The 14824-nt window shown below is 34.4% G+C and overlaps 1 protein-coding gene across 5 annotated transcripts; it reads right to left on the reverse strand.

Moving 5' to 3' along the window:
• Positions 1-1116: 1116 nt before the first annotated feature.
• LOC126705411 (uncharacterized) lies at positions 1117-5371 on the reverse strand. 5 transcript variants are annotated; one of them, XM_050404409.1, is made up of 5 exons: positions 5081-5371; positions 3893-4042; positions 3381-3509; positions 2263-2534; positions 1117-2125 (listed from the first exon to the last, which is right to left on the reverse strand). In XM_050404409.1, the coding sequence occupies exons 1-5, from the start codon at positions 5139-5141 to the stop codon at positions 1274-1276; spliced, it is 1464 nt and encodes a 487-aa protein (XP_050260366.1). In that variant the 5' UTR covers positions 5142-5371; the 3' UTR covers positions 1117-1273. The 5 variants fall into 5 exon arrangements, with proteins under 5 accessions (XP_050260366.1, XP_050260368.1, XP_050260369.1 ...); XM_050404411.1 differs by having other exon boundaries at positions 4949-5082; XM_050404412.1 differs by lacking the exon at positions 5081-5371 and adding an exon at positions 4888-5049.
• Positions 5372-14824: the final 9453 nt, after the last annotated feature.

The raw sequence follows: 14824 nt of genomic DNA on the forward strand, positions 1-14824 counted from the left end.
TTAGATTGTGAATTTCTATAAAATTTAACGGTTAAAAAATGTCAATTATTTATGTTATCATCAAACATTTATTGTTTGCCACACTAGCTAACTAAATTGATTTTAGAGAATATTATATATTTTTTTTACTTTCTCTCTCTCTAATTAATGAATTTGTTTTGAGAGAGAGAGATGAGTTCAAGTTTATACTGATGTAACTAGAAAAATTTTTACACCCGCGGCCTCTAGTGAAACTGTGGCACCACCAATGACAGATGGAAAGCACTGGCCATGGAAGGCATTACCACATGAAAGAAAGCAACTTCTAATTATAAAATTGTTAAATTGTATATCCAACTAAGATCTAAGGGCAAATCGCTAGCTGTACAACAAGAAACACACAGTTGTCAGGCTAACCCCAAAGTTCAATGGATTTGTTTTATTTAGTAAATCAATCATCATGCCAACGATAAAGCTAAGACTATATATGCTACCTTTAAGAGCTTTTATCTAATTAAAATCAAATTTCAGATTTGTGATTCAAGGTCGAGATATGTTATATTAAATATTTTATAAGAACTGAAACCGAACAAGAGTCTTGTATCTATAAGAAAGGGGAGGAGGAAGGGAAGAACATATATAATATACTGATCAGCAAAAAATTTTGTCCCACTCCGTCATTGGTAGTGCAACATGGAAGCCAGGGTCCCATGAAAGAGCAGCTTCACTGTTGGCAGCAAATGAGCAAAACAATCAAACACTCCCACAATTTAAAAAAAAAAAAAAAAAAAAAATTCATTTGTTCTTGTACTCGGCCCATAATTTCTATTTTTGAAGGAGAAAGTACATAGAACATGAGACCATGTGAAAGGGGGAGAGAGGATGAAAGATGATGATGGAGAGTAGAAAGTTAACGCTATTTTTTTATTTTTTTATTTTTAATAAGAAGAGTTAATGACTTAATTACTAATTTTTAAGGAACAATTATGTCACTCTATTAAATGTTTTTTTCACACTTAAATCTTAATATAAATCAATAGTCCAAAAGAAATGTGACTCTTATGAAGTTACAACAGGTGTAACTTGAATCTTAAAAATAAATAAAGATGGATTGTTGAAAAATAAATAAGGATGGACTGCATTATGAGACTAAATTTTATTGAGCAAATAAAGTACAGCCTCAAATCCTATTATTTCACATTGCTTGTTCAACAAGCTAAAATATAATCACCTATTTTTTGGTGTTCTATTGCTTCACTTGTACACCATGAGAAAATAAAATGACTATAGAATGCTACAATTCACTTAACAAGGATCTGCCCTGAAAATTTTCAGTCTTGGACTTGATAGACAACATAGTCTCATTTAATTGTGAAGATTTGAGCTCAAGCTCACTCAATCGAGCTCTGGTATCAGCTACTTGTTCCAGTAGCGATTCTAGTTCTTCTCTTGTTGATTTTATATCATGATCACAGTCGGCCTTTGCCACCTCAATGGATCGATGATGATTAATGAGCTCAACATCTACTGTAATATCATTGATTATGCCTTGCAGCCAACTGATATCAATTTGAGAAGTTTCTACATCCTTAAGAATAGCTGATAGTTCTTTCACTTTGGACTTTGTCAGCTGCATAACTGAAATGGATTGTAACTCCTTAACCACAGTGCACACACACTCTAGATAATAAGAGCGTATGGCATTTGATTCTAAGTGACAACTTGCTGCTATGTCTCCATACTTGTCAAAGATAGACTGCAGAATGGAAGCAAGGCTTTCTTTTACATGATACTTTCCAACAGACACGCAAGAATCAGAAATTACAGAGTGGGCCTCTTCATCGTCGCTGCCTTCTAAAGCATCAGCAATACCAGAGAAACTAAAGCTTACGGACAGAGAAGCAGGACCGGTATCTGAAGCAGCACCACATTCTCCCACATTACTGATAATAGGATTAGGAACACTGTAAGATGGAGCATGGAGCTTTTCGTCATCATCTTCATCTCCCACATTACTGATAATAGGATTAGGAACACTGTGAGGTGGAGCATGGAGCTTTTCATCATCATCTTCATCGTTTGGTGTTTCTTTTGAAATGCGGGTACCATTTTCCTTTGAAGGGTCTTTGAATTTGAAAAGGTCCGGCTATCAATGCAAGAGAGTAGACAAATAGCTATAAGAACTGAAAATTGATAATATGTGCGCTACAAGAAATAAGAAACATTAGTGTATACGTGTGTGCATATATATATATATATATGTGAGAGAGAGAGAGTCTGCACCACTGAGAGATATCCAGATGCAGGCACTGACTGAATGGATTGGACTTGCTCCTTGTTGAAAGAAGGATCTTGGGCTTGAGTTGCTTTAGCATGTCGTTGAGAATGAGGAACATCCTTTCCATTTTCTGCTTCCACCTTTTTCTTAGAAGCATATTTATAAGGGTCGACTGTGTTTCGAAGAATTAAATTGTCAGGCACCTGAGGGGAATTTGGCCGGGAAACTTCCTTCTTTTTCCTGCCAAAACTTTTGGACACATCAAGGATGAGGGAGTCTGCAATTAAAAATAAATATAATTAGGAACCTATCATCATCACATGTGGATGTGGATGCGCCATGTGCAAGATGGGATGAATGAATCAGTTAATAACATACATTCTCAGGCCAATGGAATAATGAAATAGGCAATAGCAAGGCAGATTCCTAATTGCAATTCTACAGTTTAGTAGGGTTTAAGTGAAGAAGGAAATGTTTAATTGACTTGATCACTAGGTATATCAAAAGAGTTCAGTATCATGCCTCATCATGCTTCCAAACATACAGCATTGAATTCCTAACACATCAAAGTTGAAAGGGGGGGTAAATTTGGTGCCAACTAAATTAGATATACTAGATCAATTGAATTTTTAAGATCTTTAGAGGCAATTATTAGCGTTTCTCTTAGATCCAAGACATACCAGAGGAAGAAGAAAACTTTAGAAAAATAAATGGTGTTTCATCTGTAATTTAACGAACCTAAGAGAGCAAAGAAAGCAAGACCAAAGAAGAAAAAGTGAGGGAGAGGAAAGAGAGAGAGAACTGCTGATGGCTGAATGGTGGTGAGTGGCAGTCCAGTGAGTTCTGTGACAAGTTCAGAGAGCAATCTCTCCCTTTATCCACAGGCTGAGATACTTGCATTTTGGGTGTGTGGTGCGTGTGTATTCCCATCTCAACTGTATTTTCCAATGACCACGCAATTTTTATCCTCCAACCAGCAAACATTCTCTCTAATTAAAGGCAAAAGTACTTTCTTTTCTCTCCCCTGTTCTAATTTATTAGATTTGATTGACTTTTGTAATTCGTTCTTATTAATTTACTGAAGAGTTCATCAGAAAATACCATACAAGAAAAGGGGAACAACCTGATTCGTTCTTATCCCTCCGCACCTCAGCTCCAGCAACTCTTTTGGGGCATAATTCACCACATTCATGGTAAGGATTGGATGCCTTAGGGCAAGCTGGGTGTGTTCTTATTACTCCATTGCCATCATCTTAAAAAAAAAAAAAAAAAAAAAAAAATCCAAAATTTCCACCTATGTTCAAAAAGTTATCAAGGAAACCCTTATAAAATTAGAACACTCCCTTACTAAGTTTACTTATATTAATATTAACCTCATATCACAACACAATTCATGAATTTAACATTATAAAATGATTGCAATTGCTCAAAAGATAAAAAAAATGACAACTGTATATATTTCAATTTGTTAAGTACTTCACAAACAAAATTACTCTGCCAAATTCAAATTTAATAAATTATCAAGGGCAATTAAAACCCAAAGTGTAGCATCGGGAAAGCTTGCTAAAGCTGCAGGTGCAAAATTACAGTTGCTAAATTTGCATAGCTCAAAGCATATTTGGTATAAACAATTACTTGATTTCTTTTTCTCCTTGCGTGTCTGGCCTTCGGCAATCTTTTTGAGGCAAGATTGACTACATTCGTGGAAGGGATTATCTGCATGAACGCAATTCGGGAGTACTTTTACTTGCTCAGCCATCTCTTTGTTTAGCTCTGGCTGTACCCCTGAACATCCAATGAAAATAACATGTTAAAATTCAATAAATTTTCCTGCTCAATGAAACAGTAAGCTCTTAACTTAGCTTTCTTGTTTTCTTCCATTTGCAACTAAAAACAGATACAAGAAACCAAGGATTCAATTTTCCCTTTCGATTTCAATTCCTTTTAGATTGTGAAACAAAATTTTACCTTAAGAAGCCAATATAATTATACTTTGAAATATATTACTATACATAGGTTGATACAATTATTCAAAACGAAACAGTAACTAATTACAAAAACATGAGGGGTCAATTTTTCAGTCTCAATTAAATAAAATTTTCAAACAAACTCAAGCACACCCCAACACAAGTCAAGGTACTTGATTTTCGTAAAAGACTCTCCAAAACCAATCAGCAAAACTCCCACAATTGAATTAAAAACTGTTTCAGATATTTAAGCAGTTTGATTATAAAAACAATCATTAAAAATAAAAAAAATTAACACCCCCTTAAATATCTGTTTTGTTGCTGAGAACTTGTAGGCAAACTCTAGTTTTCATCTAGACTAAACATAACTCAATCACTTGGCATGGTTGAGGTTGAGTTCTTAATTTAATAGTAAAAAGAAAAACACAAAAAAGGATTTAAAACAAAATATTTCAGGAAAAATAAATTTTCATTTCTCTTCCCACCTTTTCAGACCAACCATACAAGAGTAACAGAAGACACAAATAATACACACCCACATATCAAGAACCAAACTTTTTTTCAGAGTAAAATCCACCCAGCATTAGTCAAGCTCAAAAAGCCAAAAGGACAAAAAAATTAGGTAAAGATCACAAAGTAAAGCAAACAAACTGTAGAGCATACCTTCAGCCTAACAACATAGAAAGAGAAAAGAGAGAGAGAGAGAGAGAGAGAGTTTATGTACCCATCAAATTATAGCTAAAACTGAACCTCAAAAGCCCAGAGAAGATAAAAAAAGAAAGAGTACTACATGGAATCAAAAGCCCAAACCCAAACCCAACAAAAGCTTTATAGTCTGAAACAAAGAAAGACAAACCTTTCAAGTTCAATGCTTTGTTGTTAAACTCCTGTTTGTTTGCGGGAAATTTCCTGTACATACGCGTGCAGATTGCAGAAGTCAAATTTTTTCCATTTCTTTTTATGCTATATTTTTGTTTGCTTCTTACAAACAAAAAGAAAAAGAAAAAAAAAAACACATAAAGTGAGCTTCGAAATTGTTCACGTTGCTGTTTCTTATTGACCACTTTTATTTTTATTTTTTTGAGAAAATTCTTATTGACCACTTTAAGGTGTGAGTTTGTGACTATTCTAGAAAAAACAGAAAGCAAAAAAAGCGGTTTGAAGTTTTGGTCCTTGACACCTGACAGCATTTGTCAAACGGTTTGATTTTCCAAAGCTTTGAAAACAAAATTAAAGAAGCCAGCTTTGGTTTTAAGAGTGGCAGCTTTGCGGTTGATGATGAAGTCTACGGCAGAAAATTTACGTTAATGGGACCAGACTTTGTGCAATAAATTTCCTCAAGACTTTGAGGTATTCCTTTCTCATTGTTTGGGTTGGGCCTAGAATTTGTGGAGGTTGTTGGGGATCTCTAAGTCTATCACAACTAGATCTCCAATCGAAGTAGAGGACACACCATGCTTTCATCATCATCTACGTCACATGTTATGAATTGAGTACATGTGCAGTGTTACCGGTATTTTTATGTGAAAATGATCGTGCTTCCATTTGGTTTTCGGCTATTTAATTGCGTCAGTTTAGTTTATGAAATGTCAATTATTTCAAATCACGTACGTTTCAAATTTAAATGGAGAGAAAACCAAAGGATGACATTGACTAAATTGATGCAAGTAATAGTCGAGGGACCAAATTAAAAATTGAACAACCAAAAAAATATCTTCCTAATAAATTATAAATTATTATATTAGTTTTTGCTTTGAAATGATTAAATGTTTAGTTTAATAAACTTATAAGTAACGCGTTAAAGGTTTTGTAGTTGAATTGGTACATTCACATGCACAAAGTGCTTAGAGGTCTAGGGGGGAAAAGATTCAAACTGCGGGGTTAGCAGCATGTTGTAATTTTTTCTCAAAAAAAAAAAAAAAAAAACTTATAAATAACGCAACCATAAATCTCATGGAGAGTTTGATCAAGATAAACACTACCGACATGCTTAACACTGAAAAATTAGAGGAAAAGTGGTATATCCAATCCCCATTTGCAATTGAAGTAATTGTTGAAATCATATATTTATCAAACTATTTTGTAATGAATTAATTAATATTAATTGCACTTTTTTTTTATACTTCAATAGTTGAGGGAGAGAGGTTTGAACCTTAAACATCTCTGTTAAAAACACTAAAGATTTTAAGTTGAGTTACAAGTTGAAACACTTAATTTGTAAAAGTAATTTCATAAAAATCACTTGATTGTTAAATAGGGATGACAAAAATTCCTTACCTCGTTTTTCCCATCCTACTCTGTTTTGTCTTTATGTTGGTTTTCCTTGCCCTAAAGGAGTGATGGGACAGGAATAGGTTTTGCTCACGTCGCCCCATATTGGTTTTCCTTGCCCTGAAGGAGTGATGGGACGGGAATAGGTTTTGCTCACCCCACCCAATCTTGCGCCGAATGTGTGTGTGTGTGTGTATTACACCAAGAGTTACACTCTTTTTAAACCATTAATTCTTATTAAATTTAACTATTATGTAACTCATGCTTACGCATGGGAATTGTCAATTGTAACACGTGCTTCGCATGTGTGAAGATGCTCTTTTTTTTGTTAATGTAATTTTTTAATTTGAATTTTTCTATTGTTAGTGAGGTACACGTGAAAGGATTTTAAAAAAGATAAAATTTAGGATTTTGAAAAAGAGTAAATTGTAGGGTTTAGTGTGTACTAGTTTTTAAGAAAAAGTTTATCTAGTATTTTTTTTTTTGTTGTTAAATTACAATTTAACCCTTTTTTTTTAGGAATAAGGATTATCTTATTAGATTATGGGTATTGTTGACATTTTTCGAAACCATAACTAACTTTCTGAATTCTCTTAATATATAGAGATTAAATCTAGCTAGTATGTAACTCGTGCTTACGCATAGGAATGATCAATTATAATGATGCTATTAATGTTAATCTTGGGTTATTAAACAATTTTATTTTCATGATATTGTTTATGTCAAGATTCTCATTATTATACATATTTCCCTCTGTAGCCATATTCCTTTTCTCATTTTATCACATGGAATGGGCAAGCCATGTTTTTTTTTTTTTTTTTTTTTTTTTTTTTTTTTTTTTTTTTTTATGGGCAAGCCATGTTACTGGTCACATATGTAGTTGGTTAATATTGTGCTTTTTACAAATTAATAAATTTGATATAGTATTATTTTAGCAATTCAAATATTTTTTTTGACACATAAGTGTTAGGTTCTAAATGTTTAGAACAATTGGCAAATCGTGAAAACAAACTTGTCTAGATATAGATCTTAGAGTCTATAGGTATTATTAGACAATGCTCAAGATGATTCAAGTCAAGATTCAAGAACATACAAGCTGCAGGAAGAAGATTTCATAATCTGTCTGGTTCGATCGATCGAAAGACAGGCTCGATCGATCGAAAGTCGTATCTGCAGAATTTTAATTAAGCCCAAACAGCAGTTCAAGCCCATTTAGGATTAGAGTTTCTAATCTATTTCTCCCAGTATATAAAGGAAACCTTAAGCAGAGAGAAAAGAGTGTGCCTCTTTTGTATTTAGGGTTTTGTTCCTAAAAAGCTCTCTTATATCTTCTACCGGTGCTATTCTTTGAAGAATCCCAAGATCCGGTATTGTAGAAGTTGTTGCCTTCTCTAGTCATCAAAGGTGTTGATGATTTAAACTTTCAAGGGTGGTCTTGGAGTCACAAACAGGAGAGTTTGTGTTGCTAAACCTTTGAGTGGGATCTCAAAGTCACAAACGGGGGTGTTTGTGTTTTGCAAAGGTCAAAGAAAGAAGGAGTCCGTGGATTTGGAGCTTACACGTGGTCGTGTCAGTAAGTTCTACTGGTGGGTAGCAATAAGAAGTCAAGCATGGGGGCTTGTAAGTCTTATTGTATGAATTTCGATTCTTTCTAGTGGATTTGCTTTTTACCTTGAGGATAGCTAGGTTAAATCCTCCTCAAGTTTTTTACCGGTTTGGTTTTCCTGGGTTATCATATCGTATTGTTATTTATTTTCCGCTGCTTTGCATGATATGATTGTTTGATTGTGATAACCTAGATTTGGAATTTGGACTAAGTAACAACTTGGCTAATTACCTAGGTTAATCCAATTGTGTTTTAAGGGGTCTAAAAACTATCAATAAGCATTATAGAGTTTTTTTGTCAATAATGTATTGGATTGCATCTATAATTCATTGTAGCTATGTGTGTTTTTCTTAATATTTGTGGGTAATTTGATTTTTTTTTCAAATAATTTATAAAAACTCAATTATTAAATACACCTTAACTTATACCTTTTTAACACATGTTAACAAAAAAACATAATTTAAAATATGCTAGTGTAGAAATTCAACCTATCTAAACTCGCCATAATACCATTGTTAAGAGGTTGAACATATAGATTTGAACGACTAAAGAAAGGCGCTCATAGGTTAATATGTAGCTTATTTAACAGATTAATTATTAAAAAGGTTTTGAGGATTAAACATTATAAAAGAATGCAATGGTAATCATTAAAATATTTAGTAAAACTATTAAACTTTTGAAAACCAGGTAAGATGCTTGAGTGAGTTTATAATTTATCTATATTTTTTAGGAATAAATGAATACTTCTGTGACAATCTCAATTCTTAAATCTTTCAAATTTCCTGCAGTTAATATAGTAGAACCATGATGAATGACATCAGCAGATTTATGTGTCATTATATACGAATAAAAAAATTAATTGTAAATTTGTTTGGCTATTTAAGGATAATAACTTTGAGAAACTATATGTATAATCCATTTTCATCGAAAAGCAAAATGGAAGCTGATAAATTTGGCTTTCTCCACATAATTATGCATCGTTTTGGTTGGTTGACAATATTATGAGATGCAACTACATTTGGAAAAAAAATAAAAAAAAAATCAACATTTGATGTACAACTTAAAGGTTAGGGACTATAATTGTAATTTACTTTATATATTTTCACTTTTGAAAAATTAAAATTGATATAGATAAGATTAATCACCTTTGACTTACAAGGAAACAATGAATTTTATGGAATCCCCACCAAGTTAAATTGACACGATAGAGGATATTCTAAATTAGTGAAAGACTACTAATGGGGATTTAATTAGGGTCACTTTCTCTTTTCTATTGTTGGCGAGGAAGAAATTTGAACCCTCATTAAATATCAAGAGGTGACAATTAAACTACAATGCCCTCGGCAGTGAATTATCATTTCTTGGTGAGCTTGAGAGATTAAATAATGCTACTTCCATGAAATTGTGCAAAACTTTATGACTTTATGTACCTCAACTAGAAGTAGCACTCCTTTGTACTTCAAACTTATACTATAAACCCATCTCACTACCTCCTTCAATGTTAATCGCACCATTAAAAGCATAACATTACTTAGTTATGAATCTTGTGACCCTTCTAGCTAGGACCATGCCCTTAAAACAAAGCACATGGTTATTCATTTCTTCGTATAGTAATTGGTTGGAGGTTTTCTAGGCTATGGGAAAAGTCTATTCGTTTTTTGCACAAATTAATAAAAGTTAAATTGGATAGGTGGCATAAAATTAGACATCTAATTTAGAAAGGATAATTATCGTGTGATCATCTCATAAATTTAGACATATGACACAAATTTAGACTCTAATTTGAAATTCTAATTGAACTTTTTTAGAAACATTTTTTTGGGAGAATGATAAAACAATAAATGTTGTTGACAGCTTTTTATATTTCCCATAAAAGTAGTGTCAAAACTTTTCTATTATGGTTTATTAACAATTACCTTAAGGGCATCCATTAACATGACCCATTATTATATACTAGCATATAATCCATGCAAATGCATAGATGCATTTAAAATTAAACATAATTTTTTTTATAAAAACATAAATAATTAGTCAATTTATATAAAACAAAAATAGTATGTAACATATGCATACATATGAATAAAATTAAAATTAAACACAATTTCTATCATAAAAATATAAATAATTAGTCAATTATTTTTTTTTTAAGTAAATGTAATTAGTTATGTGGGTACCTGCCCCACATTAATCGGTGTTTGTCCGCTTTGGGGAGCCAGTCCCTCACGGTTTTGTCACGAAGGGGTGGGAGCTAAGGATTTTTGCCATGAAGTGATTGACACCTAGGCTCACCCCAGTCCCACATCGCCTAAGTAACCCTCCCACTCATGGTCGCTCCAGAAGCTTATAAACCATGAGTGGGAGGGTTACTTAGGCGATGTGGGACTGGGGTGAGCCTAGGTGTCAATCACTTCATGGAAAAAATCCTTAGCTCCCACCCCTTCGTGACAAAACCGTGAGGGACTGGCTCCCCAAAGCGGACAAACACCGATTAATGTGGGGCAGGTACCCACAAGTTACATACATAAATTCTTATCCAAATTTAAAACTACTAATGATCATTTTTTTTTCTAAATTTTGAAAAGATAGAATTTGTGGTGATTTTTATTGAGTATATGTGATTAATTTTTATTTTTAAATAATTTTATAGTTCATTAATATTAGATTCTTAATATTTTGCACTCATTAACTCACTTAGCACAAAGATTAAAAAATTTAAATGGACACATGGCACAAACTTAAGTGGATAATTATGGTGTGGTCCCTACATAAATTTAGACACATTATGGTGTAAAAAATTGGATTTTAATTGAATTTTCTCTGAGATTTGTCTATTAATATGTACTAACTTGTAACCCCATGCATATGCATGAATATACTTAAAAGATATACATTAAAATGCATAGTATAATTCTTATATATATATATATATATATAATTTAAATATTATTGATAGTCATTTTTTTTAATATTAAAAAGTCTTGTAAGAATATTATTAGGTAGAAAATGTAAATTGTCCATTTTTTTATGTTCAGTAATTTTAGGCTCTTTGGTTTTTGTACGTAATAACTCACTTGAATGGATATTTATGATGTAGTCCTACATTTGACTCCAAAATTAAGAAATAAAACTCTCTCTAAAAATAAATAATTTAAGACACATGGAGCAAATCTAAAGGAATGGGTAATTGTCCCACATTGATTAAGAGAGTGTGTTGTGTGTAGTATAACTTGCCCCATCTTCCCTTAAAAGTTACCATGGCTTTTGAGTGGAGTTGTAGTGTGCCTTTGTGTTAGAATCCCTTTCCCTCTCCCTTATGTGTGTGTGTTTGTTTCTCAAAAAAATAATTTGATTTTCTCTAAACTTTACCTATTAATATATATATATATATATATATATATGATCTAGAATCTAATTGGATCTAGACTTTTCGGTTTCTACATCCAATAATTTTATTGCCTCAAAAATTAAAAAACTAGATGGGACACATGGTGCAAAATTGAACCCCAATTAAAATTTAATTTAGAATCTAATTAAATTTAGACTCTTTGATTTTTGCATCTAATTAATTCACTTGACATACAAATTTAAAAATTAGATGAGACATGTGGTGTAAAATTAGACACCAATTTAGAATTTAAGTGGATTTTCTCTTAACTTTGTCTATATATATGTAGGGACACGATTATTTAACGGCCCAAAAATGGCGTTGGGCTCGTAAGTTAAGGGCCCTAACAATATGATTTGTAGAGAGTGGGCTTGAAAGGCAGGACCTTAGTCACAAGTTAGCGGTTTGATCGGGGTTTCTATGGAAGCTTCTCTATGGGTGGACTTGGCTTGACTAGCGAAGCCTTCCATCAGTGCGGGTTGCAGGGTTTTAAGTCCTCGGACAGAGTCCGAGGAGTATTGTGCCCTTCCCTTTTCTCCCATTTGCAGGATTTTTCCTCCCTCTGTGGGATCCTTTTCCCCTTTGCTTTCTTTCCCTTTTATACTAGTGTTCCTTTCCCCCTTTAGGGTCCACGTGTAAATTTTACTTTTGGGGTGCAGACCTGTCCTATCAACCCATACCTAGAGTGGTTGGGGGTCGTTGGAAAAGTTAAATGGCATGGTTTAGAGTATGGGCTTGTCAGATACAGGGTTCTGTATTATGATTTTGGCAGCTTTCTCTCTTGTCCTGCCCTTATACTGAGTTTGCCCCTTTCTTCAGGCATTTTGTGAGGTGATGAGCATGAGGTCGTCCTCGGCAATATCCTTATGCTCCTTTTGAGATTACATTATGCCTCCTCGACAATAGCTCTCCTTGGCTTAGGCCTTGGGCCCTAGTGTAGAATGGGCCTGGGCCATGAATTCTCTGGCCCCACAATATATATATATAATTTAGAATTTAATTGGATTTATAAAATTTGGTTATTTTCACCCAATAATTCACTTGCCATAAAAAAATATGGACACGTGCTAGAAAATTAGACTCTAATTGAAATCCAATTGAAAATCTAATCAGATCTTCGATTTTTACATTCAATAATTTACTTTGCAAAAAATTAAAAATTAAATAGGACATATGGCTCAAAATTGATAATCTAATTAAAATCTAATTAGATTTTCTCTGAGTTTTGGTTATTAATATATACTAGCATATAACCCATACAAACGCATAGATGCATTTATAATTAAACACAATTTTTTTTTATTTTATAAAAATATATATAATTACTCAAATTATTAAAAAAAAAATAGCATATGACACATGCATACATATAGATACATTTAAAATTAAACAAAAATTTTATCATAAAAATTTAAATTATTAGTGAAATTAATTTTTTTTAAAGTAAACGTAATTAGTCACATATTAAAATTCATACCTAAATTTAATACTACTTGTAGGAACACGATTTTAGTGGACCCGATCCTTGTAGGTCAGATCTTGGCCCAAAAGGTCTCACACAATGAGTTTTTTTTTGTAGAGTATGGGCTAAAGAACTTGGATTCAGTTAGCTTAAACGGTTTGCTGCATGGGTTCAGGGGATACAGAGACAAGAACAAAAGGAGGTAGTAGTGAAGAAAGATCCTTCTCAAATGATCAGGTCCCCAACTTGATTAATGGGCACAGATTCATGCAAATAAAATTTCTCTACAGTGTTCCCCCCTCCCTTTTTCTCTCTTTTCCGTCCCTCTCTCTTGGGGGACCTTTACATATTATATAAACTCTCTCCTATCATCTGGGCTTTACACTTGTTGATCATCCAAAACCCCTACTTGAGCACCTGTCCCATCAGATACCCTTATTAGTTCTTTGTGAGTTGCAGTGGCCAATGTAGCACTGTTCAGGGGTTTTCTCTTTATTAATGCGGCCAGGAGAGTAGTTGTGGTGCATTTAATGTGATGGAGGCAGCTTTAGCTGAGATATTTTGGGTTTCCTTTCTTTTTACGTGCTTGGAGGGAGGACTACAGTAGCCAGGACGCACCCTTGACTCGGATTTTGGAATGTCCGAGGAGGAATTACTCCTCGGACGTGTTCTCTTTGCCCCAGTGGGCCTAAGTAAGGATTTTGGGCCATGACGTCTCCTCAGACGGACCGTTCCTCGGACGGGCCCAGGGCCCAGCCAACCTATTATTCTGGGCCGATTCCCACAATAGCCCCTCAAAACTCCGATTTTTGATCTCCTTCCGAGGAGGAAAGCGGGGTTTTGACATTTACAAAAGATGGAATTAATGAGATCTTGGTTCGCGCGTGCGGGTAGTTACTTTTAATGCGCTACAATTTACGAGGCGCGGTCATTTACTCCAGGTAGCTTTATGTCTCCTTCATCCAACGACGATGCGTGGATCGGACGGCCGGCATTTTTCCTCGAATTCTTGAGTGGGAGTGGTTTTCTCTTTCTCTCTCTTGCTATATAAAGCGCTAGAGAGGCTCATCTTTTCTTTTTTATCTGCATATCAGAAGTCCAGAGAACTCCAGCGCCCAAAAGTCTACAAGCACTTCCGTTCTTCAAATTTCCTTCACCATTTCTGCGAAGCGTCCTTCCTAGAAGAGATTTTCAAGCATGTTACTAGTCATTTGTGAAGATACTCGTAAGTTCCGTTCGTTTCGTTGCTTCGAATTTCTCCTCGGATTTCACTTTTCTCCTCGGTTTTTATTTCCGTCCCTCCAGTTTAACTTAGATGGGTAGATTCAAAGACCTAGTAAACACTCCGGCTGCCATGGAGGCTTTTAGGGCAAAATACCACATCCCGCAGGGGGTGGTTCTGCAGTACTGTCCCCCAAAAGGAGTATTGATAGATAGAGACGTGGGTGAAGTGGTCATTCCTATGATTGCCTTTATAGAAGGAGGAATGACACTTCCCATGCATAGGATTACCCGGGACTACTTGTTCCACCATAGGTTGACACCGCATTAGTGCGCTCCAAACATGTTCAGGGTATTAGGCTGCATAGATGTCTTGAACGAGCAGATGGGTCTAGGCTTGACCTGCCATGATGTGGTTCACATGTACGAGTGCCATTACCTCGAGAAGGGAGGGTATTACCTTAAATCTCCATCCGAGGTGGTTAGGCTAATCTCCTGTCTCCCCATATCCAATAAGACTATGAAGGATGACTTCCTCATTGCCTCAGGAGAGTGGAGCGATGGTTTTCATTGTCCAACTCGGGCAGGAATTCCAAGTGCGGCGCCTTTAGGGCCAGTCCTTTAGGGAGAGGGCTTAACTCTTCGGACTCACTCT

Source organism: Quercus robur, chromosome 11 (assembly GCF_932294415.1).
Source record: "Quercus robur chromosome 11, dhQueRobu3.1, whole genome shotgun sequence".
Taxonomy (NCBI): Eukaryota; Viridiplantae; Streptophyta; class Magnoliopsida; order Fagales; family Fagaceae; genus Quercus; species Quercus robur.